Below are 26,777 nucleotides of genomic sequence, written 5' to 3' on the forward strand. Positions count from 1 at the left end.
TCTACGGTTACAACGAATATCGGATATAATGAACTAATTTACTGTCCCGATAGCACTTCATTATAACATGGTTTGACTGTAGTTGCATAATGAAAAAGGAGCGTCGTAATAACATAGTTTGTGCATGCAAAGTATGATGAATGAATGACACAAAACAATTATTTGTACTAGGGGCACCAGCCAATGTGATCAGCGTGTGCAGCAGACAGGCACTGCATCGAAATGAAATTGCAGCAGCATCTCGCAACTCATCGTGGTTTTTAAAACAACCGGGAGGCCGGACAATAGCGTTTCGAAAAAGAGGATGGCTTCTTGTTCATCAGTATGGTTCTATAAGGTCACTTTAGGGGGTCAAGTATGTGCTCAGATGTTTCGCAGTTCTGTCTTTGTTACAATCAAATAATCGTAAGACACATGTTCCAAGAGCGAAGCATAGCCTGCAACACCAAGCCGAACACGCGTCACAAAAAAAAAAAAAGAAGAAGAAAAAGAAGGGTGCGAAACCCGTCGGGCTTGGCTGCAGAGTCTTTAAAAGCTCACAGGATTTGCTACTTAGGAATGCAATTCCCGCACGGCTTTCTCAGTCCGACGCAAACGAAAAGTAGGCGGTGTGCGGCGCCCGCCCGGAGGCTCGCGATCGAAGCTGCCCGTGGCGCGTGACCAAGACGCTAGGGCTCCTCGCAATGGAGTCTCCGCAACGTAGGCGCGTTTTGCCGAGCACACAAACTGAGAGCGCTTTCGTGGCGGCTTCTGGTAATGCGCGACTGAAGGACGCGGAGCCTTCAGGTCGACGTGAAGTCGAAAGTGACTCCTCTCAGTCGAGCGTCTTTATGTGAAGTGTAATCGCGGTGAGACGGGGCCAGTGTGGTATTTCCATCTGGAGCATCGTACTACGGCGAGAGAATGTCGCTCGAGGCGTCGCGGGCGCCTTCGCGAGCCCGAACAGCCACGCTGCGAGCAGCCGTAGACGGAGGACGGGCGCGGAGTCCGTTTCCTGCGGCCCAGCGGCGTCGGTGCGGGGGCAGCCTTTATTTGGGGAGGGGGGCCGCTACTCACTGGCACTGGAGGTGGAAGGTGGCCGGGCAGCGGTCGCAGCAGATCAGGTCGCCGCCTTCGTTGCAGCTGTCGCAGCAGTCGTGGTTGACCGCGCGGCCCCCGACGGCTCGGTGACGGCGCGGCGCCGGCTTGCGGCGCTCCTCTTCGCTGGCGGGGGGAGCGATGAGCGCCTGGATTTGCTGCGCGGAGAAGGCAGGGAAGGCCGTGAGGAGCGAACGGCCCCGGGCGGACGCGTGCCCCATGGCCTACTCACGGTCATCAGGCCCCCCGAGGTGTTGAGATCGTACTCGACCGTGGCCATCGTATTCTCGCGGCGACCAGCCGAGGATCCGCTACTCAACGCTCGGCGCCATGATACAAGACTGAGGACGCCGCCATTGGTGTTTCTTGTTGCCAGCGGGGGTCTCGGAAAACGCGCCGCTTGTGGCCGACCGAGCATTTTATGCATATTTATTATTTTTCTTGGGTTTTCTACGCCCTTGTACGATTTGTGCTTTCACAGTGGAGACTGTTGCAAAGTTTATCATTTTAATAGCAAGGACCATCGTCATATCGCTTTGAATGCAAAAAAATACTGTCATTTTGCGTTGCGACAACCGTGCTTATGTACTCCTGCTAGCAGCTAAAAGTCTGGCGTGGACCATGCTTTTATCCTCTGCACGATTCGACGACGCACAAAACGGTTGAATAAGTTTTACAGTAGTTGTTGAACGTTTGCGCTACGACCGCGCGCTCAGTGCCGGCCGACTTAGGAAAACCTAGCTCGGTTAAAGGACTCCCCTAAGTAACAACTTTGCACCAAAACAACCATCGGTGCACCCATCGTGAACTGGGACTTACTGCGAGTAAAATTACTCCCGCATAAAGCCCTTCCACAACAGATAACTGTTTCAATGCTTGTTCTTTGGGCACTTTCGGTTCCTCCAGCTGGGGACCCCACCTGAGAAGGTGTGGTCAATGGAGTCATGAGCGCACTTATCGCAATGTGGAATTATGCGGGCGCAATCGTAGAGTTCCCTACATTAATGATCATGTTGTAAGAAACTCGTGAGCTGCTAAACCAGCCGGGAGAGAATCACTGTTCTTCCCAACGTTACTTGCACAGCCAGAAAAACGTTGGCTCATGTTGGCTACAAGCTACGGCTCTGGCTACAATAACGGCTACAAGCCGGAATAAGTGCATCGTCCTTTCGCTCAGCGCGGGCAACGTGCTTTTTTTTCGTCCTTGGCGGCCGCTGTTCGAGCAACGGTTAAATGTGACGTGACAGTTTTCTGCATGGTGCTAGCAGCAATTGTTATCGCTCAACACATGACAAGAGGCCTCTCGGTTGCCGTCGGTCTTCGGTGTGTCTGTACCTGGGCACTACCGCTGGGCATACCTGCTGCAGCGTCGTGGTTGGTGCAGTGTCGGTGAAACGGACGTTGTGCTTTGCTTCTGCTAGTCCGAGCGCAGCTGAGCCACATCGGCAGTGCCACCCCGGTGATCTCCAAGTGAAGCATGGCCGGCAGTCGCATATACAAGCTGGGCAACATTTTCACGAGGTGGGCACGCCGTTGGGCGCTCAGCGGTGACTTCGTGCGGATGAGATTCGTGTTTACTTAACCCAGAAACGTTGTGAAGAGCAAAATTCTTCTCCCCAGCGTCGATGCACCTGCCCTTTATACACCCGTTGTCGCATCCTGTGTTTTCACGTTTTGGTTTGAAAGGCGATGTGTTTGCCTATGTTTTCGGCAAAGGTGTGCAAATGATTAGACACTTGCCAAATAGTGTTTGCCACTCGATTAGCCGCACAGTTATACCATTCCAATATTCGAAATGTAAGGGAGCAATACAAGTTGGCTATGCCGCATGAAATGCAACCGTTGAAGCTTCACCGCACGGCATGCCCTGTTAGGTGCGCTTTCTTGCTCGACGCCAGAGCTGTGCAGGGAAGCTTGACTCGTGGAACAAGTACGTGTCAACTGTGGTGTATTCCAGCTGGAGCAGACCGGTAAAATTAATAAGCGGAAATGAAGTGTTCTGTGAATCAGTATTTATTGCAACGCCAGGCTGCAATGCTTGCAGCCTGGCGTTGGTCATACCAGCCACCAGCGTGCCTAGCAAGGGCTTCTGTTCAACGCTTCTTAGAAGGAGGGACTGCAGCCAGTCAAATATACCTCCTGTGTTCACGGCATGTTGAAAAACCCACGTTTTTTCATGACATTGTATGCCCATTCTTTGTTCTACCACTTTCCTGTCTTGTGGAAAGCTTTGTGTGTACCATTTTTTTATCAGGCACTGATGCATGAAGACTCACATGCGCTAAGACCTGCTACAATTTAGAAGCTCCCTACATACCAAAGCAGAAATTATTCGTATTGGGAAATGTGATTCGCAGTCAGTTTTAACCAACTGTATTCAATGCACAGTGCTAAATTTGGGGCTGAGTGCATTACCGTTGCACTTCCTCAGTGGCCAGTGGCGAAACGGGATGGCACAAGAGTAAAACAGGTGCCCACCAGCCACGGAAAGCTGCGATTCTGGGGAAGAAATGGCGCCAAGCGTTTCCAGTCGGCCTGTCAGAGTGACCTACGCCAAAAGGTGAAGGAACAAAAGGGAACATAGAGACACAAACGCGATAAAGCAGTAAAGCACCGCCATAATGCTTTTGCCTTCCAAGTGCATAGGGAGATTGTAGTGCCCCAAGGGATTTTTGGCTCATTGCTTTGGGGTGACATTCTTTTCTTGTCACTGCTCTTGACTCTTCCGCCACCAGATGGTCCTACGAGAAAGGAGTGCGTACAAGGACAAGGACGTTCGTTAGGGCATTGTTTTCAGGGCTCCAGAAAGACGTGCTAGTGCCTCTGTTTGCCTCGCCACAGGGTCAACCTGTGACCCCAGAGAGGAAAGGGGGTGGTGCAGCAGTGACCAGCGTCTCCTGTCTCCCTTGCCCCCCCAGGGTGGAGGGCCTGATCAAGGCGGGCGGCATGCTGCCGGCCGACCAGCCTCTCTGGCTGGACGTGTACCGTGCCTTCCCACCGGTCGAGGAGCCCAGCTTCTACCGCTCGGCAGCCGGCAGCGGCCCCGTGCGCCCCATCCTGTACCCTGAGGACGTTGCGCGGGCGTGAGTGCTCGGTACCCTGAGGGGAAAGAAAGGGGAAGTGCATGTGTTGATGGGTTGGTCCTCTGAGAGGTGGTCAGCCACACACGCTCACATCCTGTTGGATGTGCGGAGCTTCGGAAAGCTTTTCTAATGTGTGAAAGCGGATTAGTAAGTTCATAATCTTGGCGAAAAACAGCACATCCCGTATCTTTGAGCTGTTTTTTTGCCAAGATTATGAACCGACTAGCAGCGCCCGTGTCTGTCAACTTCATCCTTCTGTCCTATTTCTGCACACTGTTTTTCGCCAAAGCTTTTCCTTTTTCCTTGATGTGTGGGCTCGCGAGTGTCACTTCTCAGTCTCTGTGGACACTGTAGGTCGCAAATTGCTGGTATCAAACTGGACCAAACATTTCCCGCGAGTTGCAAAAACTTTTCAAGGCATTACGCTATTTTGGCCCTTCTGGCTAAGAGCAGGCATTTTGGGCTGTACTGGCAAAGCACACTACAATGTCTAACTTGGGCCTCAGTCAAGCGCAGATGCAAGATTTTTTCAGCCTTGTTAGTTGCTTTTTTGTGCCTTTTTTCTACCCTCGACGACAATGTTTTTTTGGGCATTCAATTTGTGCCTAGAAAAGTTTCTCAAGAGGTCACAATAAATAGGCAGAATCTGAGCTAGTTGGATCATAATGTATTAAATAGCGGTCAGCCTAAATTTAACTCAGGACAAAGACGAAAGATGACCACGTGGCTAGGGGAGGGTATAAATGTACAAGGCGAGACATAGTAAAAAATTCAGTTGGTAGTCAGTGCTTGTGTTTCGCCTTTGTCTGCGTCCTCAATTAAATTTAGGCTGACCAGTTTTTAATCAATTTAGTCACAATGAAATCATAGAAAATGGCCGAGATAAATGGAGCATTTTTTTTTTTCTCCATCATTAATCAAGCCCATAAGTTTTCACAAAAAGGGAAGGAAGGGAATTGTGTGTTTTTGTAGCACAAAGTGTGGCCAGTGCTGAACTCAATTCAGGAGCAACGAGCTGAGTTTGCAGCGGGCATTCGGCCTAGCAGGACTTTAACGTGACAGTCCCGTTAATGCTCGGAATAAACAGATCCAGATTGGAGTGGCCGAGGTTGTTTGTTCATTTGAGGTGAATGCTGCTTCTAGTTGCATTCGCAAATCTGGGCTTCTTTTATTCCCTTGCACTGATGCGTTGTTTTTGAGTTGAAAAATTCTTCAATGCCCCATTGTGCAAAAAAGCTGGCATCTGACGTCACCCTCCTTTCCAGAAAATCAGCTCTTCTGGGGGCATCACTCTGTGCCACTTGGCGTCCCATAGCACGAGCTTAAACTCGGCAGTGTTGGAAAGGTCCACGCCAGTGCAACCCAGATGAAGGGAGGGGAAAGACGCAAGCACACAGGCAGCAAAATCGAGCTCTGTCATCGGCTTTCCCAGTACAGGAAGGAGTGGGGGCGCAACACGTCGGACAGAGATTGAAGCGTTTCAAACCAAAGCATTGCAGGTGTTCTGCAGGACACTCATTGCATTCGCATTCACCACCCTTAAGAAGTGCCCAGGTGTGCTTGGACTTCTTATTTTTCGGATGTGTGCAATTTTATGCGAGCCTTAGGACAGATTATTAAGGTGCCTTCAGGTTTTCTTGCTTTTCTTCCTCTTTTCACCAAAGGTGCCTTTCTTGCGCGAACCTATATCACGTCAGTCTGCTGTTTATACGGAGATGGTGTCCTCCACACGGTTCACGGATGTTTTCTGATCTGTAAATTAAGCAGAAGAGGTCATGCATTATGAGTGCCATTCAGATAGACATCCAGTGCTGGTTGAGATGCAAATTTGTGTGTTTATCACTCTAAATAGCATTTCTAGATTTCAAATTCATTTAGGATACAAGTCGCCTGCCTGTTTGTTAATTTATATTGGCCATTATCATTTACTTGGGACGACGTCACCGCATCGCTTGATTTTTCTTAGCTTCATCTGTGCATCTCATTAAAATTACATAAATACAAGAAAAACTGTGAGACACGCAATAATGCCTTGCTGTCACGTTTATAACTGATAGCAGGTGTATTTCTTTCAAGAGGAGCACAGTTTTTTAGGAAAATATAAAAGTGCAAGCTTGTACTACTTGAAATACAACATTCTGTATTGAAATACAACATTATGAAATACAACATTCAGCACTCCTCCAGTGTTCTTTTTTTTTTCCCCAATTTGCTGGAAAGGGGTTTTAGTACGTAAACGGTTGACGTATAACGGCCAGCACTTGCAAAAAAAAATGCTTGCAGAAGTCCAACTCTGCAGTTCAAACTGTGATGAAAGTAAGTTTTTCAAAATACGACGACGTTTCGTGTTGTCTGGAGTTAGTGCCAGGGCAGCTCCGAGCTGTGAAAAAGCTGAAAAGCTCAATAATGTGATAATCAGCAATGTTGCAGACATTGTTAAGAATACAGTTTTCCTGTAGAAGCTAGAGATGAAGTTGATGTGCGGACAGTTGACGATCGTCTGGGTGTCTTCCGTTTGTCCGACCTGCGGCTCAGTTTCCCGTCTCGGTGCTTTTCAGGAAGTTCTACCGGGAGCACGGCAGCACCCCCGTGGACCTGCAGAACAGCTCGGAGCTGTCGGCCTGCCAGAAGTGAGGGGCCCCTTCTGACTGTGCATGCGCTCACGGCGCGTTCGCCAGAGGAGCTAGATTTGGGAACTACTGCTGCAGGCACAGGGCCCTTTTGACAGACTCTTGGGCTGGCTGAGGTCAGCAGCTGATGTGTACGCTGCTGACACAACCATTGCCAGAGGATGTTGGGGGTGTGCTTTTGCTTCTTGCCGGAAAAATTCCAGTTTTACAGAAGAAGGAAAGCGATAATTCTAAGTATATTCCAAGAGTCGTGCATGACACATTGATACACCTTGAGGGAGTCAAAGGGGCCCCTGGGAAGTGTTGCCACTAAGGCGCAAGTTGGCTTGTTCACATCTTGCAAACACCAGTGCTACAGAAAATAGCACAGATTAAAAGTGGGCATACTGGGGGGGGTGGGGGCAAAGAAATTTATTTTTACAGTTATGATGATGAAAATTGGGGGACATGTGTAGTTTTTCATTCTGATTTAGACATTAAATTTTTGTGTGCGTAAAACGACTACATTCAAACTTATTCAGATTTTTATATTTGATTTTGTGACAGCTTTTGTTAAAGGGACAGACAACCGATTTTTGTTGAGTATCTATTCTCTATCCCGAATGAAAGAGCATCACTTAAAGCAGCTTGACAAGAAACGGTTTTGCTGATAACGCCCTAAAACTTTTTAAATCGAATTTTTTTGATCTACGAGCCGGATGTGTCCCTCCCAAAACTAATGCTGGCAACCGTGACATAGAGTAGCTCGGCAACATACTTTTGTCTGTATGCAAAATAAAACACGGTATTTAAAAACTTGTTCCCAGCTAAAAAAGTTTGAATCGCAGGCTTTCCTGTTCCTTTATGTGTTTTTTTAATGCAATGGTCTATTTTGCACGAATGCGCCATCTGTTGGGATAGACGATAGGTAGAATCTGGCTTCACGTTGTGGAGGCGGGAAGTTCGATTCTGCACGGGCGCGACGTTTTTTTTTTTTTAAGCTGTTGGCGTATTTGGAAACTGAAATCAAATATTTTGGCAGAACAAACGCCTCTGCCTCAGGCAGAATCGTCAAAGCTCCTTCACTGGGTCTGTTTACTGAACGCTGCCGTTGATTCAGGGCATGGAGGCTCAGTTAGCCACACTGAGAGCAACCCAGCGGCGGCGGGCGGCGTGTCTCAAAAAATTTCAAAATAATGCTAAAAAAATACATATACAATTTAACCTTGTACAAATACTTGTGCTAAAAAGTTTCCAATACGTAAATAAACATTTCAGCAGTTACAGTAGCTGCGAGGTTTTCAGGTCACGTGACAGGGACGCATATTGTAGTGCCAAGTTTCGACACTACGAACCGCCACCCTTCCGATTTCAGGAAGTTTGCTACCAAATTAAAATTATTTTCGCCAGTTTGTTTAGAAATTGCTTGTGGTTACCGGGCTATATAAAACGCTGGCTTTCATATGAGCTAGAGAACATATATGCGACAAAAATCGGTTGTCTGTCCCTTTAAAAAAGCCCTGTTCAGCCATTCAACTGTACGCAAATCAAGGAGTGAAATAAGACTAACATCATCTCTTTGGTTTCTAACACAAGTTACAACCATTTGAGGTTTGGGCGTGGAAGGTGGGAACCAGAAAAACCTGTTTTGCTTTCCAGGCCCAAACTTCAAACGGTCGTAACCGGACATCATACCACGCATAGTCACTGCCTGGTCATATGTGTACACCCGCCATTTTATTTTCTTTTAAACAATCTCACTTTTATTCTACAACCTAGCTGCAGCACCAACCATGTTCTTGCTCTTTTCAACAATTTTATTTTACTGTAAAAGCCTGCTTTTAGCTCCCGTTTCGAGCCACTTTTATTAATCAATAATTATTTGCCTGGTACCAGTAAAAACCAATGCTGATCATGAGCATTGTATTGGTAGAGCCTTAGTGATGTGGTCTGGTATCTGTGGTCTTAGTAATGGGGTCTGGTACTAATTTCAGCATGCCATGAATCCTGAAAATCGCCCCCCCATTCCCCCCCCAAGGGGCATTGCGTACAGTGGGGTAAATTTTGAGTGTAACAAACTCTGTCTTGCCGCACGATAGAGAGTTTAATTTAATGGAAGCGTCGCCCACACAGTGATCCCCTTTCCTTTTACGTAAAGTGCATCTAAATGCTTCATTGCTGTCTGGCGTCTGCTTCGCCCCAGCATCCGCGCCCCCACGAATTGTGGCTCGCAATGTGCAGGCAAGTGGGGCATGTTCCCCCGGACAATCAGTGGCACAATATCTTGTCTTTCTGCAGTGCGGGGCTCGCCACATGACGGGGGGCCTTTGTAAACCATTGAGTTTTATGCTGATGCGTAGTAGAGGGAAACCCGCCGCCACTCTATAGGCGTGCTGTGGTTCAGTGGGCGTTCCGTTGTACTGGGCAGGCTTGTCCACTAGTCTTTGGCGTGGCTCATGGACAGGCTGCAAAGTTGCCTCTGGCTACAGGAAAGGACATTATCACTGTAAGAGATTTACAGCTGTTTTATCAATAAAAAAGTAAGAGCCCTGAAGGACTTATCTGTCAGGGATTATTTAGAGGCTCCATGCAAGACGAACAAGAAAAAAAAAGTGTTACCCTTTTTTGTTATTTATTTTGGCAGAGCAAAAAAGTAGCCAAGCCAAGTAGGAGGAGAATGTGATTTTGCAGCTATGGCGGCACCTATGGCGGCACGTGATTGCAGAGCCAGATTCTCCTCGAGTATATATTAGTGGTACTATTAAACTCTCTATGCTGTAAGTTACACAACCCACCTAAGTTTTGCATGTTTTTTTCTCACAGACCTCTGTCAGTCTGTCGCAGTCATCTTTTTGGGGGAATTGCTGGGCCAACTGGTTTAGGCTAAGCAGGGGAGCATGACTGGCACGTCGTACCTACTGGCCCCCTTGTTGAGATTGCGCACCACCTTGCGGCCAAAAAGCACCACACTCAACCTGCAAGACCTCGTTGGCTCATGCGTTTTTGGGTGCCTCCATTTTTGGAAAGAGTGTCTCGGCCATTGCAGTTTGAGTGCAGTTTGCAGCTCTTTGCCTCACTGCCAAACTTTTTGCGTGAAGAGGTGGTGCATGCCCTGAGGGACGTCTTCTCCTCCTTGCAGGTTTCTGCAGCAGCAGTCGGACAAGGGAGACTGAGCTGTGGTTGAGAGCCGCGAATAAACGTAGTAGCGTTGTTGCGTTGTTCAGAGACTGCCGCTTGTTCTTCTTCATCCGCTGCTGAAGGACCACACTTTGCTGATTGGCCAACGTAGGAAGTCGGCAAGAAAGAACTGGGTGACAGGGAAATCAAAAGCAGGGGTCATCTGGGCTCATTTCTGACACGTTGCTCTCCGCCTGTGCCGTTGCTGCCATGGTACTACACCTTCCCAGGCTTTTGATGGGCTGGAGAGATACGAGGGTAGCAGCCGGTGTCAATTGGTGGAGCACAGCAGTGTCACACCACCCTCCATGCTGGCTCCACCAGCTGACACCCGCAAAGATTGTAAACAGAAAAACGCATTCATGTTGCACGGGTGGGCTTGCTCACTCGACAAAAAAAAGACATGCTCACCTTTGGGATTGGATGAATATTGGAGGTCACTGTGGAGAGTAACAGCCAGTATATCGTTCTTTGAGCTAAACTGTACTTTAAATAATTGTTGAAGGCCTGAGGCGTTGATTGAGATCTGTGGAACACATTCTCAAACATCTTATCTAATTGCTTCCGTTGTGCTGCCTCAAGCCGCAGGACCTCAGAACATGCCATGCATGCAATCCTACCGTGGGCGTTTATTATTACTTTGGCACTCCATCGATGTCCAGCAGAGGCTGAGCGCATTAGCAACAATCATGGAGCGGTGAATCTTCACAACTTCCCGATCAACTTGCACATCGGGCATTGCACTTTAGTGCAAGTGGGCGTAGAAGAGAAAATTCCTCCGGGCACTAACGCTGCTTGCGTGCCTTCAAGGCGAAAGCCTAGTGATATTTATCAGCAAACTTTTTACAGCTTTATGGTTGGTTGGTTGGTTGGTACCAATAAATGAATGGTGCGTACCCACTCTGGGGGATTGGCCAAGTCAAAATAAGGTTACGAATTAAAACTAACGGTTAAATTGAACTGACGGTTAAATTGAACTGAGGGGAATGTGAGGGACGTGATGTTGGCAATTTTGAGAACACAAGAAAATTGAAACGACTATAACATACTGAAGTAAAAGCCGATACCACACGTACCAGAAAAAGAAAGTACGAGATGTGTTTTATTAACAGGGTAAATGACCTGACTCCAAAATAAAAGTGTGAAGGGCGCGACAAACATCCCTGTGTCAGAAACCTAAACCTGATGCCTCAAATATTATGTCTGTGTCTCTGCCTTTGCCTTCGCTCCTTTGTCTTTTAGAGCAGATTCCGTCAACCAGCTTCTTTTCTGCTACAGCATGTTGTCTTTCTCCCTACTTTAATTTCTTTGTCCTACTGTGCAAATTACATCAGCAAGCAGTTGGCACATGCCACAGCCTCCTATGAACGGGTGTTCCCTGCAACTGGTTGTGTCCCTATCCTACTCGTGTGCTATCATGTTCAGTATTCAAGTGGCACTGCACTGCACAACAATGTTTGCGTTTCCAATTCACAGTTTCGTAAGTTCTGTAAAGTGGGCACATTATAGCTTCTGTAAACTCCTGATTCCCGGCTGATCCCCCAAGTGGGCGTGATCCCAGAAGAAGGGGACAGGCGCTTTCATCTCACTGCTCGCAAGGTGTGGATATAACACAGTTGGCAGCTCATGGTGCTGACTGTGGAGACCCGTGCTCGATTCCCATCGAATCACACATTTTTTACTTACCCTTAACAGTGGCAGCCATTTTCTCGGCCGGACAACTGCAACAACAATTGCGCCTTTTTGCAGAATGGGCCACTTGCGGTCTCCGCCTTAAACCCGTCCGGTGCATAGCATTTGCCGTGTTTACAGCCCGGCTACTCAGAGTTCTTAGTGCCAGTTGCATGCTACTCTTCTACAGAGAAGTAAGTTTTGTGCAGTGTCCATTTTCAGGCTGCTGTGTTGCCTGCAATCAGTTAATCCATGCAACCAATCATCGGCTAAATAATTGCTGTCGTGTGACACTACTTTTATGGGAAGACGATGGAAAGAGGCGGGAGCACGTGTCTCAGCAGCTGGTAGGATTGTCTCTGCTGTGTCGGAGTGCCTACCGGTGCTACTTGAAAGATGTGCCGCATCTGGCACTGCTTCGTACTGCCTAACGTAACATTGCTAACAAGCAGAATAACCTAATTTAAAATAACCTAACAAGCAGAAGCAGTCATTTAAAACACCAGAAATGAGCCTAAAATAGAACTAAACATGTCAAAAAAGCACCCCCGTTGGTATCGGCAAGCTAAGACTGGATGGCTACACCACGACGATGGCAGACGTCATGCCCTGCGCCTGCCTAGTCTTAAAAATTTCAATTCTCCCGTTGGCACACTAGCCACGGCTGGAGTGCCATCGGACGGCACTTGAGACACTGCGTTGTCTGTAATCAACCTCCACATCACCGTTGCCATCTGTTTGAACGTGGGACTGGTTAAGGGGGTACATTATCATTCTGGTGTGACCAGGGGAGGGCGAAACAGCAGGTTTCATGTGAAAGGGTAGGCATGCCTACACTGGTCAAGTGGCTGGCCAATTACAATGTGCCAGCTTACACAGCTCCCCCAGTGGTTTTGGCTGCTACCACGCTCGCTGAAAGAGGCAGCACCAGTGCCGGGGCTGTGGCCCATGTGAGAGGGGACGCCGGGCAGCATAAGAAAGCTACCGCATCCAGAGGTACGGTCTGTTCGACGCAACTGGAGCGGATGCAGTCGGTGACGCTTAGAAGTGGCTGTACTCGCCATGATTGGTTGGCAATTACGTAATCTCACCTGCGCATGTGTTGAATTGGCTGATGGACTCGTCAACATACCTGGAATCGGGGAGTATACACCTCAAAAAGAAAAAAATTGGTGCTCAGCAAGTTTCAACAGTTTCCCAACATAAATGTCGTAAATATGAGGTAGTTCACGTAGCACCACTAGAAGAACAGCTGGTAACCGTAACAGTGGTCGTGTAAAAAGATGGGCAACCCTGCAGCTGCACAATGTGCAAGCCTGGGAGCTCAACAAAAAGTTTTCAATGACCTGATCTGGGCAAGACGATGGGTTGAAGGTGTACAGGGAGTCTCGGAAAGGGGGTGGTTTTAAAAGCCCATAAGGAAGTGGAATGCTGGTCCCCCAAGGGTCATGCAAGTGAGGCAGCAGGAAAGGTCAATTGGTGCACAAGACAAACGCTGGAATCGATAAAGGTGTCGTGAGTGGCTAGGCAATGAGTCAACAGCCTGTGAACAGGAAAGCATGCTTGCAGGCTGTGCTGCCATAGGGTTGAGACTCCAAAGGTAAAACGTCCGCCAAAGGCTCGCCAAGTCCTTATTTGCACATTGCACATACGACCGCTGCAATGTCAGTTTGGTTCTCCTTTATGTAAATGGCTTGAAATGTAACTTTGGAGACAGCAAAAGCTGATATTGTTTTCTGTGGTTCTCTCTGTACAAACAAATTGTAGATAAAACTGTAATGCAGCCATTTGAGTGTGAAACATTCACTGTAGATGTTGCTCTATCAAACGGTCGCAAGTTAAATGTTGTACTTTTTGGGAAAGTTGCCTTAGTATCTTTCGACACAGTGTAATTCATGTCAACAAAACAAATTCTCACTTGTGCAGCGTAAGTGCTTACAAAGGTGCAATTATGTGCGGCCCAAATAGGCAATGACAAAATAGATATGTTACGTCGGTTTATTGGATAATGTTACACACCCTTTATGGTTGCTATGTTAACATAGCACACACTGTGACAAAGTACATTCTTTGTCACGAGTTTCTGGGTTACAAAGAATTGAAGGCAAACGCTCGACATTCAAATATGACCTAATTATTTTATGACTAAGAAAGGTGCTCTCGCCATCTTTTTCTTTATTTATTAAAAAATTCATCCTGATTTGAGTGCTAATTATAACGTATATTGGATAAACTCTTTGTGGTTGATTGACTTTTGGCACAACCCGCCGCGGTGGCTCAGTGGCTAAGGCGTTGCACTGCTGAGCACGAGGTCGCGGGTTTGATTCCCGGCCACAGTGGCCGCTTTTCTGATGGAGGCGAAAAGCAAAAACGCCCATGTGAACGAGATTTCGGCGCACGTTAAAGATCCCCAGGTGGTCAAAATTAATCCGGAGCCCTCCACTACGGCGCACCTGATCGCCTGCGTTGCGTCGGCGCATTAAACCCTGCAATCAATCAATCAACTTTTGGCACAGCTTGTAAATGTACATCTGTAGCACAAGTTGAGGTTATGTCACCAGCCAAATCATCACCAGTGGCCTGCAGTTTGTGTTGGAGTGATGTGTGTCTGCTCTAGCATTGTGTTTGCGGATACTTGCATTCCTCTGAAGCGGTTCCAACTGAACCAGGCCTGCCCGACATAAGACTGCAATTTTGAAGGGCTGCTCCCTTTGTTATATAAATGTGTAGCACCCTGTGTGTGGCCAATGACAACAGAGGCAAAGCTAAAGTGACCGTATTCCTCAGACCCAAAAGCGGGATGGGGAAGGGTGTAAGGACGAACGTGGCACATAGCTTAAACAACAAATTGCACTTTGCATTACTACATCTGCACCATATGCGGCCTTCCTGGTCCTCCAAGTTTTTTCCTGGTATGTAACTGATACATCTTGCTTGAATGAGTTGCCCCCAACAGTTCCTCATTTTGCTGATGTGTCTGTAGTACCGCTTGCACGTCATGTGCAGATTTACCTTCATTGCTTTGAGTGTGGCTGAATAAGGTGCCTCTTGTCTGCAGTCGACATTTTATTCATCTAGGCAAACACCCTTTCACCTGGTGTGTTTGTGCCTGGCAAGCTTACGGTGTACTCGACGATTGTCTTGATATTGTTGCAAGGCTTGAAGTGCTCCAGCACACCCACCCATTGTTCCTCAAACACGAAATGTGTGCTGAACGGCTTGTTAGTATACTAACTCAAGAAAACAGCTCAGACGTTAATGAGACTAAAGAAGAAACACAGGCGCGCTGTGTTTGGTTCCGTCATCTGCACTGTGTTCTTGTAGTTCCTCAAACGGTTTCTGTGGCTCTTCCATTCGTGCAGCTTTTCATTCGTGACACAAGGCTTTATGCCCAGGCTTCATTCTTTCAGCCAAAGGCGGGACAAAACACCGTCCCACAAGCAGGCTGCCAGGACAGTGGGACCACAGCTGCAAAACCAGGACATGTCCCTCCTAAATCAGGACATCTGGTCGCGTTAAGGCAAAGCAGCTCTCAGTGCCAAAGCAGCGCTCCGCGTGACTGCGACTCCAGCCATGAAACTTGTGCATCGACCCTCTGGCTTCCACATACCAATGACAAGACCTGCCTCTCGGCTGTCCCCTTTCATTAAAGCTCTCTCCCAATCATGATTATGGCATGCGACCACAAGCAGGCTTCGAATCTTAAGTTCAATGCAGCATCTGGGAGATTGGGTACAAATTGTATCAGAGCGGTACGAATTTGACTACCCCGGGTTCATCAACGTGTGGTATGCTGTACAGATATCGAGTATTTTGCACACATAAGGGTGCTTGAGGTCGACTGCCCCAACCGTCCGTGTACTGCTTTGCTGTAACATGCATTGTGGCAAGGCCACCCTGTGGATCACAGGGCCTTGAGATGAAACTGAAAAGAGCAGAGGAGGATGTTTATTAAATATACGTAGCCTGGTATTTATCAAGGACCATAAAGAGTTGGCTGGTCATCCACCTTGCACGGAGTAGGTCAGTGAATTTCCCAGGGCAGTGGTTCTCACCCACGAGCAGGCCAAGTACCCCTTTCAGGCTGGCAGAAGTGTATGGCCGGGGGAACCAATGATAAACGATGTTTGTTCGTATTAAAATGTCAAACGATTCGCACTTTCAGATAAATTCGCCCGTGCACCATTCCCGCCGTTTGTGTCTTCGATCTGGTGTGTGTCTTTGGCAAGCATTTCGCTGTTGCAGCTAAAAGCCACCAAACCTATATGCAGCCTTTTGGATGTCTGGCTTTCCTGCATAGCTGGCTTGCTGTGCAAAAAGCCAACCTTAAAACTTATGCTACGCCGAGAAATGAAACGTAAGGTCATGCGCGAGGCCATCTTTGAGCGTAGCGAGCAAGATTTGGCAAAAAGTAGCAGAAGGATGGGGTGAATAGTTTTGGGAACCGCTTCGCGGACCCCTGAAATTCCCCCGTAGAGCCCAATTTGAGAGCCATCGATGTAGAGGCAATGTCCTGCACGTACGCGTGCACGGAGGAAGGAGTACTGAACACATATGTGCGCAATGGTTCAATTTGTAACTATCAGGCAAGAAAACCTGGGCCGTTCTAGCTGAAATAAAACACCACTGAACTGGACGTAAATCAGAATTTGTCTATCCAGTTCAGTGTTCAAGAAGCATGCAGTCAAGGTTATCCTCCGTGCTATAAGTCGAGGCATGCCGCCATAGTGAGCTTAGAAAATGTAGTTTCTGAACAGTGATCGCTATAGTCGTCGATACGGTCACTGAGCCCGTCTAGGAATTTTTAATTTTGGACAATAATAGCAATACGCAAAGCTAAAAAAAAAGAAAAAAAAACCTGCGTCGGCCGGGAATCGAACCCGGGTCAACTGCTTGGAAGGCAGCTATGCTAACCACTATACCACCGACGCAACGATTTCAGAGCAGTTTGCAGTCGTACCAAACTACGCGTTACAAGATCTCGCAACTATTTCCGAGAAGGGCAGCTACAGGCCATTCTTCTTGCCACAACGCCGGGTAAACAGTTGGCGCACAGCCCAGGATCTAATAACGTTGCACAGCCCGAGAGAAAAGCGGTACAGAGCCTACGCACTGAGGCTGAGCCGTACGGCGGCAGCACGTACGGCGGCAGCACGCTTCCGCTTTGATGGTTGATCGTAGCAGACGACACGCGGTTAACGCGCGCGTTTTCGTGTTCTGTCGAGGCGATAACCGATGGCTCGCACACAACAACGCAACCGCCTTCTGTGATATACCACGCTCTCCTTTCTCAGCACTCTTTCAGATAAGTGGCAGATAAATTCACAGCCTTCTGCCGTGCATGCAAGTTATGCATCCAAAACTGGTGTGCTTGCAAGCACACCAGTTTTGGATGCATAACTTGCATGGACATATATGTTGCACGGTTAGCCTTCGGTTTAACGCGTTCAAGCTACACCTGCAGGCTATGAGTTGCGTCGTACTGGAGGGCTAGGGATTTATATTTACCATTGGGTGATCTTTAACGTACACCCTAGTAGCACAAATTGTTGCCGCAACGTTTCTGCCGTGTTGCCAATGTTGCGTAACGTTAGGCAACGTTGCACAACGTGGTGACAATGTTGCCGAATGTGGGCCAACGTTGGACACATTCAGCAACATTGAATCAACGTTTACAACCAATGTATAGGCAACGTTGCCTGTGTGCACGTTTTTTCACGTTGCAGCAATGTTGCCAAATGTGGGCCAACGTTGGACACATTCAACAACATTCGCGCAACGTTTACAAACAACATCTAGGCAACGTTGCCCGTATGCACGTTTTTTCACGTTGCAGCAATGTTGCCAAATGTGGGCCAACGTTGGACACATTCAACAACATTCACGCAACGTTTACAAACAGCGCATAGGCAATGTTGCCCACATGCACGTTTTCTTGCGTTGCAGCAATGTTGCCAAATGTGGGCCAACGTCGGGTACATTCATGCAATGTTTAAAAACAATGCATGGGCAACGTTGCCCTTTGGACGATTTTTTCGCGTTGCAGCAATGTTGCCAAATGTTGGCAAATGTCATATGTTAAACGATCGTATGGGGAGTTACATAAGCTGCCTAAACATTCAAATGATCCCATACAGCAAACTTAAATGTTGTCGATATAGTACATGTACGTCAGGATACGTTAATTTCGGGAGTGTGGTTTTTACATATTTAGCAATGTTCACGAAAAAAACCACAACTAACATTGCCTGTGTACATGTTTATCTAGGTTGCCGCAATATTGAGGAATGTTGAATGTATAGCAGCTTTCATTTATTTATTATATGAAACACCACACTAACCTATGTTTTGGAGGGATTACGTCACCTACAAAAGTTCAAAAGGTTATGCACAACGGACGCCTTAGTTCACTGTACCATCGCCTCCTGTACTTTAGCTGCGTATAATACGGCGCTTACATATACACGCACGCACGACGCACGCACATAAAAGAAATCCCCAATCGTCAGCCTGTCCACTGCAGGACGAGGGTCTCTCCCAATACGGGAGGTTTTCGCCGCATGCTACACCAAAGGGGCCAATCTTGTTCTCGTGAACGGATGCCATCTTCTAGGCATCGCCTATCTGGTGTAGCCTCTCTGATATCCGCTGATGATATACCACAGGACAATTAAGGCAGCACCCCAGACCGGAGAATATAACAGAACAAAGGGTGGTACCTGTACCAAATTTGAAGTTATTCAGAGGCAGACAGCAGGGCACCCTACATCGATGTGTGATCATTTGGAGACAGGGCTCTCGAAAAACTGGTCACCGAACGGACCCTCAACGTCGCAGCGGCCCTATGCCCCCCCCCCCCCCCCAGGGCCGTACCCAGAAATTTTTTTCGGGGGGGGTTATGAATTTTGGGAAGGGGGTAGTTTTGCTGAAAGCAACAGTAAGTATTGTTTACGTGCTGCCTGGAAAAGATTTCGGGAGGGGTTCGAACCCCCAAACCCCCCCTCACCCTAAAACCACAGCCACAGTTCCAAATAAAGTGGATTCTCTCTTTCTCTCTCTCTCTCTCTCTCTCTTTCGAAAAACTGCAGAAATGCATGTGGAGGAGTGTCACACTGAGCGTGTAGATTTCCCCATGAAACCTAAAAGAAACCGCGAACGTTTGAACGTTTCTCAAACGAAAGAAACGCGTGGTGCCGGTTCGATGGATGGCGCAACCAAACTCGGCGGCAGATCCTTTTGTTTAGTCTCTCATTTGTTGGATGATCGCACAATATTACTTTACAGTGGAGAAAGCCTAGAATAAAATAATACCGCCATTTCGCGCATCGTGCGTTTCGTTAAAGCCAGATGCTGCGCCGTTCTAAGACGGTCATTTTTTCAAGATGGCCGCCGGCTGTCCCATAATAGAAATTCGTTTCTATTTCATGTTTTTAGTAAGAGTGTAAATCTCATCGCCGTTCTTGGTGTTAATCAATATATACCACAAATACGGGACCTTCGATTGAAGATTGAGCGCGAACAAAAGATTGTTTTTTTTTTCAGGAAAAACTTGCAAAAACGCTCATTTATTGCTGTACCCTTCTGTATAACTAAAAAGATACACAAACAGGCTTCGTTTATGTTGACGAACAGAATTTTAACAGGTCAGGCAGGCCGATTCCCGATCATAGCCAATACTCTTTCTATAGCCTTGTAATCGGTGTCGTGCATGAGCTCGCGTCATCCGCAATGATCGTGTTGGCGCGGCATTTCTTTGTGTCGGGCCCGCGGAGATTTCGTCCACGTGGAAGAAATCGAACCTCCGTTAGTCACGCAGGCGTAATTATTATAATCATCGTATAAAGTACGTCCTATAAATATAAGTGTCCGTATTCTACCTGTTTCCTCTTATTTTTACGGAATAGCAATTGCTCAGTTTATAAGCCAATCCTTGCAGCGCGTTATTTGTTTTTAGCAATAAACAATGATGAGAAGTTTGAATTCCCCTTCGCGCCCTACTTGTTACTTACCCCTGCTCCATTTATATGTCCCATTTGCACTTCAGCCTTAGTAATGTCGCTCAAAAACAGTCACTTTCAAGAGCAATCATGAATTTTCTACTCGTCGTGCTAGTCGCACTTTTCTTATGGAGTTGCTGAACAAATGTGTACTTTTTTACGGTGAGCTGTCCACAATGATTTGAAGATATGACTCAACACCGATCGAGGCACCTTATTTCTATACTCTTCCGCTTTTTTCTTTTTTTTTTCATTCACTTTTCCTAAATTTGGTAACGCGTACGACGTATAGACGCAAAAATTTCTTGGCGGCGTGCATCTGATACATATGAATTTCTTGAGGACAGACTGGACTTAAATAACTGTAAGCGGCCGCTTTTGTTGTATATCGACGCGTTTCCGTGCAATCCAGTCCCCGTGAAATTTATGAACGTGTGCGCCCGTGAAATTTATGAACGTGTGCGATGAAGCGTCGCTGTGCCATAGGCGCGACAGTCACGCTCTGAAAAATTGCTACATCCGGTGTAAATCAGATCCGTGTAAGTGTCATCCGCTAGATCCGTGCAAATGTCACCCGAATAATAGCGTGTTTTAAGCACAATTTCACTGATGTGCGAAACCAACTTCACCATTTTGCGAATGCGCTCTTAAAAATCTGTCAGCGGTTCCTACCAGCCCGTGCAGGTCGTGTCGCTCATAGAATTGGTATACCGATTGTCTCATCTTATGGTGTGATTTAGTTATTTTAGGAACCCACCCCGGTGGCTGTTGTGCTTCTGAGCCCAAGGACGCGGGTTCGATTCCAGACCGCGGCAGGCCGCGGCAGCCGATTTGTGTGTGTGTGTGTGGAGGCGAGAAGCGAAAATGCCTGTGTGTTCTAAATTTCGGCGCTCGTTAAATAGATCCCCCCGGTAGTCAAAATTAATCCGGAGCCCTCTACTACGCCGCGCCTCATCGCCTGTGTAGCGTCGGCGTGTGAAACGTCATAATCAATCAAATAAGATATTTTAGTGCGATTTTAACACATCATTAACCTTAAGGAGCAAAACACAGCTGCTGCGTACCGATAAAGCCGCGCGCAGCATTCACCCTCGAATGTGCGTTGTCACGTATGGCCAGCTATCGGGCTGTTTTCGTGTGTCTTTTACAAATGCCGGTCGGGTGCGTTTTTGTCCATGTGTATGCCGCATATATCCAGGAAACTGACCGAATACAGCGCCTGCTAATTAACCCAACGCGCGCATGAAATGGACGGCGCATGCAGCATGTTCCGACGTCAGTGCATGCGTGAGGCACGAATCAGAACTTGGGTTTCATTGCCTTCTGTTATTTCGCACTCATTATTTGCCGAATAAATAAATAAACTGGAATAACAACAAGAAAATAACTTTTTATGCCATCGTCAAATAGTATCGAGTTTACTGTACTCCGACTTGGCTTCCTATTTCCTATATTGCCGCTCACTTCACCATGTACATACCGAAATTTAACGCGGCCTCTTTACAATGCAAATGTGTTCTTTTGGGGAACGTGCACCATATGAAAAGACAAACTGATCGGGTATACGCCGTGCTTTTCATTCTATGTGTTGGTCATATCTTTAAGAGCTTCGCGCAGATACACCTAGCTTTTTTCATAACTGCTTGAAAACAGCACCCAGAAATGACTTCCCAACTTTCCTTTCCTATTGTTGAAACATTGCGCGTTTTTCTTAGGCAGTAAATTACGGCTGTATTATAAAAAGGTAATCATGAATCGACAAGGGAAACTTCCAGTTCCATTTGGCCCTTGCAGGCTCGGGTCTCCCAGAATATGTGTGCTAATAAAGTATTATTATTATTATTTGGCTAAGTTTTCACAAGCGTCTCGCACTGTTAACGTTCTATCTTAAAGGAGTACTACAACCAAATTTTTACTTCATGTTTTTTATTGGTTAGGTGTAATATGTGGTATACGTTGCCGTGAAGGGGCATTCTAGCGATTGCGCGATTGAAATGGCGACCTTTGGAAGCAGCCTATTTAGGGCCCCTTTAAAGCTTGCATGGGCGGATTGTTTTTATGGCGCCGCCTGTATATCATCAGACAAAAATAATCTAGATAGAAGGCTCAAACATTTCCTTGTTGCTGGGTCCTCATAATTGTTTGAAAAAATTAATTTACTGGGGAAATTTTATATGCAAGCTATAAAAACTTTTGTGCATCATACTGGGGAGTGCAAGCCATACATGTCGCCAACTAATTACAATCGTATGTGTTTTCCTTCCAATTGCCGCAGCAATTACACTTGATTCATGAGACAGGTTCAAACCCAAAGTTCATGTTCTTTAAATTGCCCCCTTCGTGTGTAATTTAGTCACTTCCCTCTGATCAGCGAACGTTCCGACTAGTCCACACCTTGCACCCTTGTTTGAAATAAACATGAATTGGGCTGTTTTATATTTCAACTTCCCCATACATTTTACCTACCTCGAGCGCCAAAGTAGAGCACCATCATGCATATTGTAACAATAAAACAAAACAAAGACCTAACCCTGACACCCACTTTCCAGCCGATACTGCCTGTACGAAAGCTCATTGGCATATTTCAAGGATATTTTCTCATAATACAAACGAACCTGAATTCCAAGTAACTGAAAACTAACTTCCCATTTTTGCTTTTGTTCCGTTCCAATAGCATTGCACACACTATCTTCAGATTTTTCCTGTTGTAATGTTTATTCGTAAGAGGCTCCAATGCATCGAACACTTGTCGCGTTCTGCTTGGCGCGAAACGAAATACAGGGCGCCAGGCGTTCTCAGAAATTTCGGGGTGCTCGGAGAGGCACGACGTCTCGCGCGTTCCTTTCTCCCTGCATGCCTTATTTTTTTTTTTTTTTGGTCGTCGCCCCGTCCCTTCTAGAGTGTGTCGCAAAGGAAGTTTTAGCAGCCGCGGCGCAAAGTTGGGGAGGGCCGAAAAAAAAAAAAAAAAAGGAAAACGCGCGTCCTTGGCCAACGTCCTACCCTCCTCTCACACGCGCACACGTGCGCGCGTTCCTTGCAGAGCGGACCCCTCCTGTTCCTCTCTCTCTGCGCCTGACAGCCGTGGCTGGTGCGGGGGATAGTGAATGAAAAGCGCGCGCTTTTGCAGAAACGAGGAGCCATCCTGAGAATCAAGCGGAATGGAGAAGGAACATTGTACGAAATTTCGTTGTGTGGCCGCATGTTACGGCGAATATTAGTGGGCCGGAAAGTTCATAGCAACCGACCAGTGAAGGTAAGCGCTCGATTTTCTGAGCTCGCCTCGTTCTTTCGAACGCAGTTTACTTCGTAAAAGAGCGGGAACAAGACTGCCCTCCCGTCTAGCTTTTAAGCATCCTTCTTGCTTTTGCGAATGCGTACTGTTGTAAAACGTGGAACATGTATTCAGCGCTTAAATCAGGTGGGCGCTCAGAAGTACACCTGTTATGATGCTGAAATCGAGTGTAGGTTCTGCAAGAACCTTGATACGTACGATTGGCTTTTAATTTACTTCTCGCCACAGCTGCTGTCGCGCGCGAAAAAATATCTCATAAATTTAACTTTGTTATGTGTAATTTCACGCGAGTTTCAGCGGCATGCTAGCTGTTCCAGAACACAATTAGCGTTGCAGTTAAGAATTATCATCTGGTTATGCTAACTGCCTTACGATGTAAAACAACGCCTGACGTCTTTGTAGCATTCACAAACTTTCCATGTGAAAAGCTGGTCTACGTCGGATGCTTATAATTATAAAGAATATGGCATACGCAAAAAAAAAAAGCAGCTCAAGGCCAGTTTTAAGCACATTTTTCGAGAGCAAAAGGTAAAATAAGGCAACCAAGAAAATACGCCGTTGTACGTAATTTTGTCTAGTTGTGTAATGTTTCCATTCTTGACAATTGCCTATTTTCTCATTTTTGTTCATTGCGGGCTTCTCTTGTTCATTGAAAATTCTCTCGCACGCTGTCTGATGACTTTTCAGTTAAGTACTGAATTTCTGTAAGGTATTTTATATAATTAAGTATTTTTATCCTTTTCTGTTTTCCAGGGATGCTTGAGCTAAACCCACTCACGCGATGTGCGTGTCCACACAGGCATTAGAAAAAGTTAAACAAGCAAGACAAAATGAAAAGTGAAGCGGCCTGTTTTGCTGTATTCCTTCCTAAAGGTAAGGTTTTCTCCATTAGCTAAAATTTGCTTCACTACTTCAGTTTTCTGCACCCCTTCTGACTCTGTTTTGTTTTCAGAAATGCCTTAAGATTTACCAGCACCACAAAATTGACATGGGAATAAGCTAGCTCACCTGGCAGCAAACGTCATCCAAAGTGCAGGTGAGCTTTTGAGCACCCTGTGTGTTACAGCAATGCCCTTTCGTTTGTTTCTCAGGAATGGCTGTCAAATCTCAATTGAACTGCCAGTACAAGAAAATCAATGAGGCCACATTGTATACCAAAAGTCCTGGTGTTCTGAGAGGTGAGACATTGTCTATGCTGTAACAACTTTGCAACTTCTCCTATAAACTACAACTTTTGTTCATTTCGCAGAATTAAGCGTCGCAGTAACAACCCTACGTGTTACTGGGTTCATGGCTGTCAAGTATGTCCTCAAATTGACTCGTCAAGGCGCAGAAGAACAAGCGAGCCCCGGAGGAGGAAAACGAAGACATCGTCTGAAACAGCGTACTTGCGAAATTCAAGGCTTTAACAGAATGCGTATTCGGCTCGATTGTTAATGGTAAAATAAAAAGCACATGTCCTTTCATTTTAAAGAGTCTCAGTGTTGTTATTTACGCTAGCTGCATGTTCCTTGCTTTAAAATTCTGCCATTTCTTAGTTTGTTATTTTGCCGGACTGCCTTAATTGTGTGTGTTGGTCAGTGTAGGGATCAAATGTATGAATATACAGGTCTAAAATGCCGGTTTATACCTTTCAGGAGTTTATGCGGACAAGGTTTGAACCACTCGCTTATCATGCAGTCAACAATCGTCTCTCTAGGAAAAAGTTTTCTATTATTTTCATCCAGTTATTGTTGCATGTATATTAGTATCATGTAACTGTAAGTTACCTGTACATTGCTGCAATATTATTGCTTTGTAAGAGAAATATTGCTTAAAAGTCATCAACAGTGCGCTGATGTGGCCCTCGATCGTGGTGAAAAAACGTATCTGTAAAGTCGCGGTAACGTTGTAGGAAGCATCGCTTGAACATTAAAGCGACGTTTTCTAAATGTTACCCGCACGTTGGAAAAATATAGCTGGAAAGTTACCGCAAAATTGTAGCAGTGTTATTGCAACTTCATAAAAACATTGCTTGAACGTTGAAGAAACGTTCTTTGTATGTTAAAAGTGTAAATCTAAAGTTTCTGCAATATCGTAGCAATGTTATCACAACGTCTGAATGATACAGGGATATGCTTAAATGTGGTAAGCACGTTGCGAAAATGTAGGTGAAAAGTTACTGCAACGTCACCAGAAAACGTCTTATAAATGTTGTTCAAATGTGTCCTGCACGTGGCTTGAAGGTTGCTCCAAGAGTGGAGCAACGTTGGCGAACGTCAGAAACAACGTTATCCAAACGTTAGACCAACACCCTTCAAACATTGCCCCCATGTTGGAGCAATGCTAATATCATGTTGACGCAATGTTTTTGGGAAACATTGCACTAACGTTAAAAAAAGCGGACATTAGCCACGTTTTGGCAACGTTAAGGGGAAACGTTGCAGAAATGTTCGGGCAACATTCTGTGCTGCAACATTCCGCGGCCGTCGATGAGGAGATTTAATTCCCGTATACGCCTTTGCAGGCATATACAGCCGATCGACAGCGTTGCCAATCTCAATTCTTATGGTAGCCTAGGAACTTTTTTCATCAAACTCCTGCCAAGGGCCGGTGTCTGTCGCGAAACTCGCGTCGATGATTTATGGACGTCGATATAGGCGAGAACGGTTATCGTTGGACGCGGGCAGAATTCCAGGTGATGAACCCACGGATGCCTCGACGCGTGCGCGGCTTCTCTATCCTCGGCACGATGTCGGTGCGAAGGATGTCGGCCTTGTCCCAGGTTTGCGGCACCAGAAATTAGTTAGCCACACGCATATGCTACCATATATATGGCTCGATAATCAATGCAAAGCTGTGGATCCAGCAGATCGTCTCCGGCGACAGACCGATATCGTAGACCAACAATTTTCAGCGCGTGAAAAAAATTAATTCAGAATAAAGACCCTAGGCATTCCATATTTTTGATACAGACGCTTACGTTCCCCATGAAAAGTGTCTTAATTCCCAGCAATGCATTTGTGTTTAGAGGTGAAGCCGACTTTGAGGAGATCGGTGCATGTTTATCTTAAGCTAGCTTCCCCACATTGTGTGATGCACAGTGAAGCATGGCCATAGACAGGGTGGGGTAATGGTTGCAGCCAACGTTGATAGATACTTTTTCAGTTCCGTATCTCCCCGCCGCGGCCATGGAGAGAAGGCGGCCGGCCGCGACTCTCGCCATCGCTCGGACGCTGCGGTTGCGAGTTGCGCTAGGGGAGCGAGCGTCATCTGCTAGCGGCGGCCGCTCCGCCCGGCTTCTCCGGTTCTCACCACTTCTGGCTGCGTACTGTACTGTTCTCGGAAGTTGCTCATCATTCTGTTGCGGCTGTTCCAGTCCGCGATTTATTTGAAACGGGCCGCATTATGCAAGGAGTAATGTACGCACGCCCGGGGATTTTGAGCGGTGGCTAAAATATCAAGAGCGACAGAGTTTTAAATAAAAGTTCGCGTAGCAGTAGCTTTCAAGAGTGCACACCAATTCGCTTGCCATGCCAATCGCACATATTTACTGCATCACGAATAATACTTCCTCGCAGCCATGCGCAACAATTGCTTTCGTTGTGATAGACATCTGAGTAGCCCACTTTCCGAGCCACAGGCTGCCCGCTTTGAGTTCTGCGACTGCGCAACTCGGAGCCATCCAGTGCTAAGTTGTATTCTTCCATGCGAAATTCTCCACGTCCAGAATGAATGGGAGGCTTAGCGCAATAAAGACGAGCACGGTGGCAAACGTGACGGGGGCCATCCATTTTGTTTATTTTGAATAAATATTCGGCTTGGGCTTGCTCAATATATGGGTATCGCGATGCACACGGAGTACTGCGCACACGCGACGACGAAGAAAAGA

General features: G+C 46.7%; 2 protein-coding genes, 1 long non-coding RNA gene and 1 other non-coding gene across 5 annotated transcripts in view; 2 read left to right on the top strand and 2 right to left on the bottom strand.

The window, feature by feature from the left end:
• LOC144165237 (PHD finger protein 12) overlaps positions 1–2,013 on the bottom strand; it is a 55,379-nt gene extending 53,366 nt beyond the window's left edge. The window contains exons 1-2 of the mRNA XM_077695367.1: positions 1,310–2,013; positions 1,057–1,235 (exon numbers count right to left, since the gene is read on the bottom strand). Coding sequence (XP_077551493.1) covers positions 1,057–1,235; positions 1,310–1,504 — 374 coding nt within the window. The 5' untranslated portion in view covers positions 1,505–2,013. The remainder of the gene's footprint in view (positions 1–1,056; positions 1,236–1,309) is intronic.
• Positions 2,014–2,200: 187 nt separating this feature from the next.
• Positions 2,201–9,996, top strand: Mrps23 (mitochondrial ribosomal protein S23). Its single transcript, XM_077695368.1, has 4 exons — positions 2,201–2,598; positions 3,996–4,160; positions 6,719–6,790; positions 9,909–9,996. The coding sequence occupies exons 1-4, from the start codon at positions 2,555–2,557 to the stop codon at positions 9,940–9,942; spliced, it is 315 nt and encodes a 104-aa protein (XP_077551494.1). The 5' UTR covers positions 2,201–2,554; the 3' UTR covers positions 9,943–9,996.
• Positions 9,997–16,476: 6,480 nt separating this feature from the next.
• Trnag-ucc (transfer RNA glycine (anticodon UCC)) lies at positions 16,477–16,548 on the bottom strand. Its single transcript has one exon. It is a non-coding gene; the product is annotated as a tRNA-Gly (tRNA).
• A 6,162-nt stretch (positions 16,549–22,710) lies between these two features.
• Positions 22,711–24,372, top strand: LOC144165031 (uncharacterized). Of its 2 annotated transcripts, XR_013321318.1 has the most exons (4): positions 22,711–22,867; positions 23,660–23,779; positions 23,859–23,942; positions 23,998–24,372. It is a non-coding gene; the product is annotated as an uncharacterized LOC144165031 (long non-coding RNA). The 2 variants fall into 2 exon arrangements; XR_013321317.1 differs by having other exon boundaries at positions 23,859–24,372.
• Positions 24,373–26,777: the final 2,405 nt, after the last annotated feature.

The sequence above is a fragment of the Haemaphysalis longicornis genome, unplaced genomic scaffold, assembly GCF_048455015.1.
Source record: "Haemaphysalis longicornis isolate Haplotype H1 unplaced genomic scaffold, Haemaphysalis longicornis Haplotype H1 scaffold_14, whole genome shotgun sequence".
NCBI classification, from domain to species: domain Eukaryota; kingdom Metazoa; phylum Arthropoda; class Arachnida; order Ixodida; family Ixodidae; genus Haemaphysalis; species Haemaphysalis longicornis.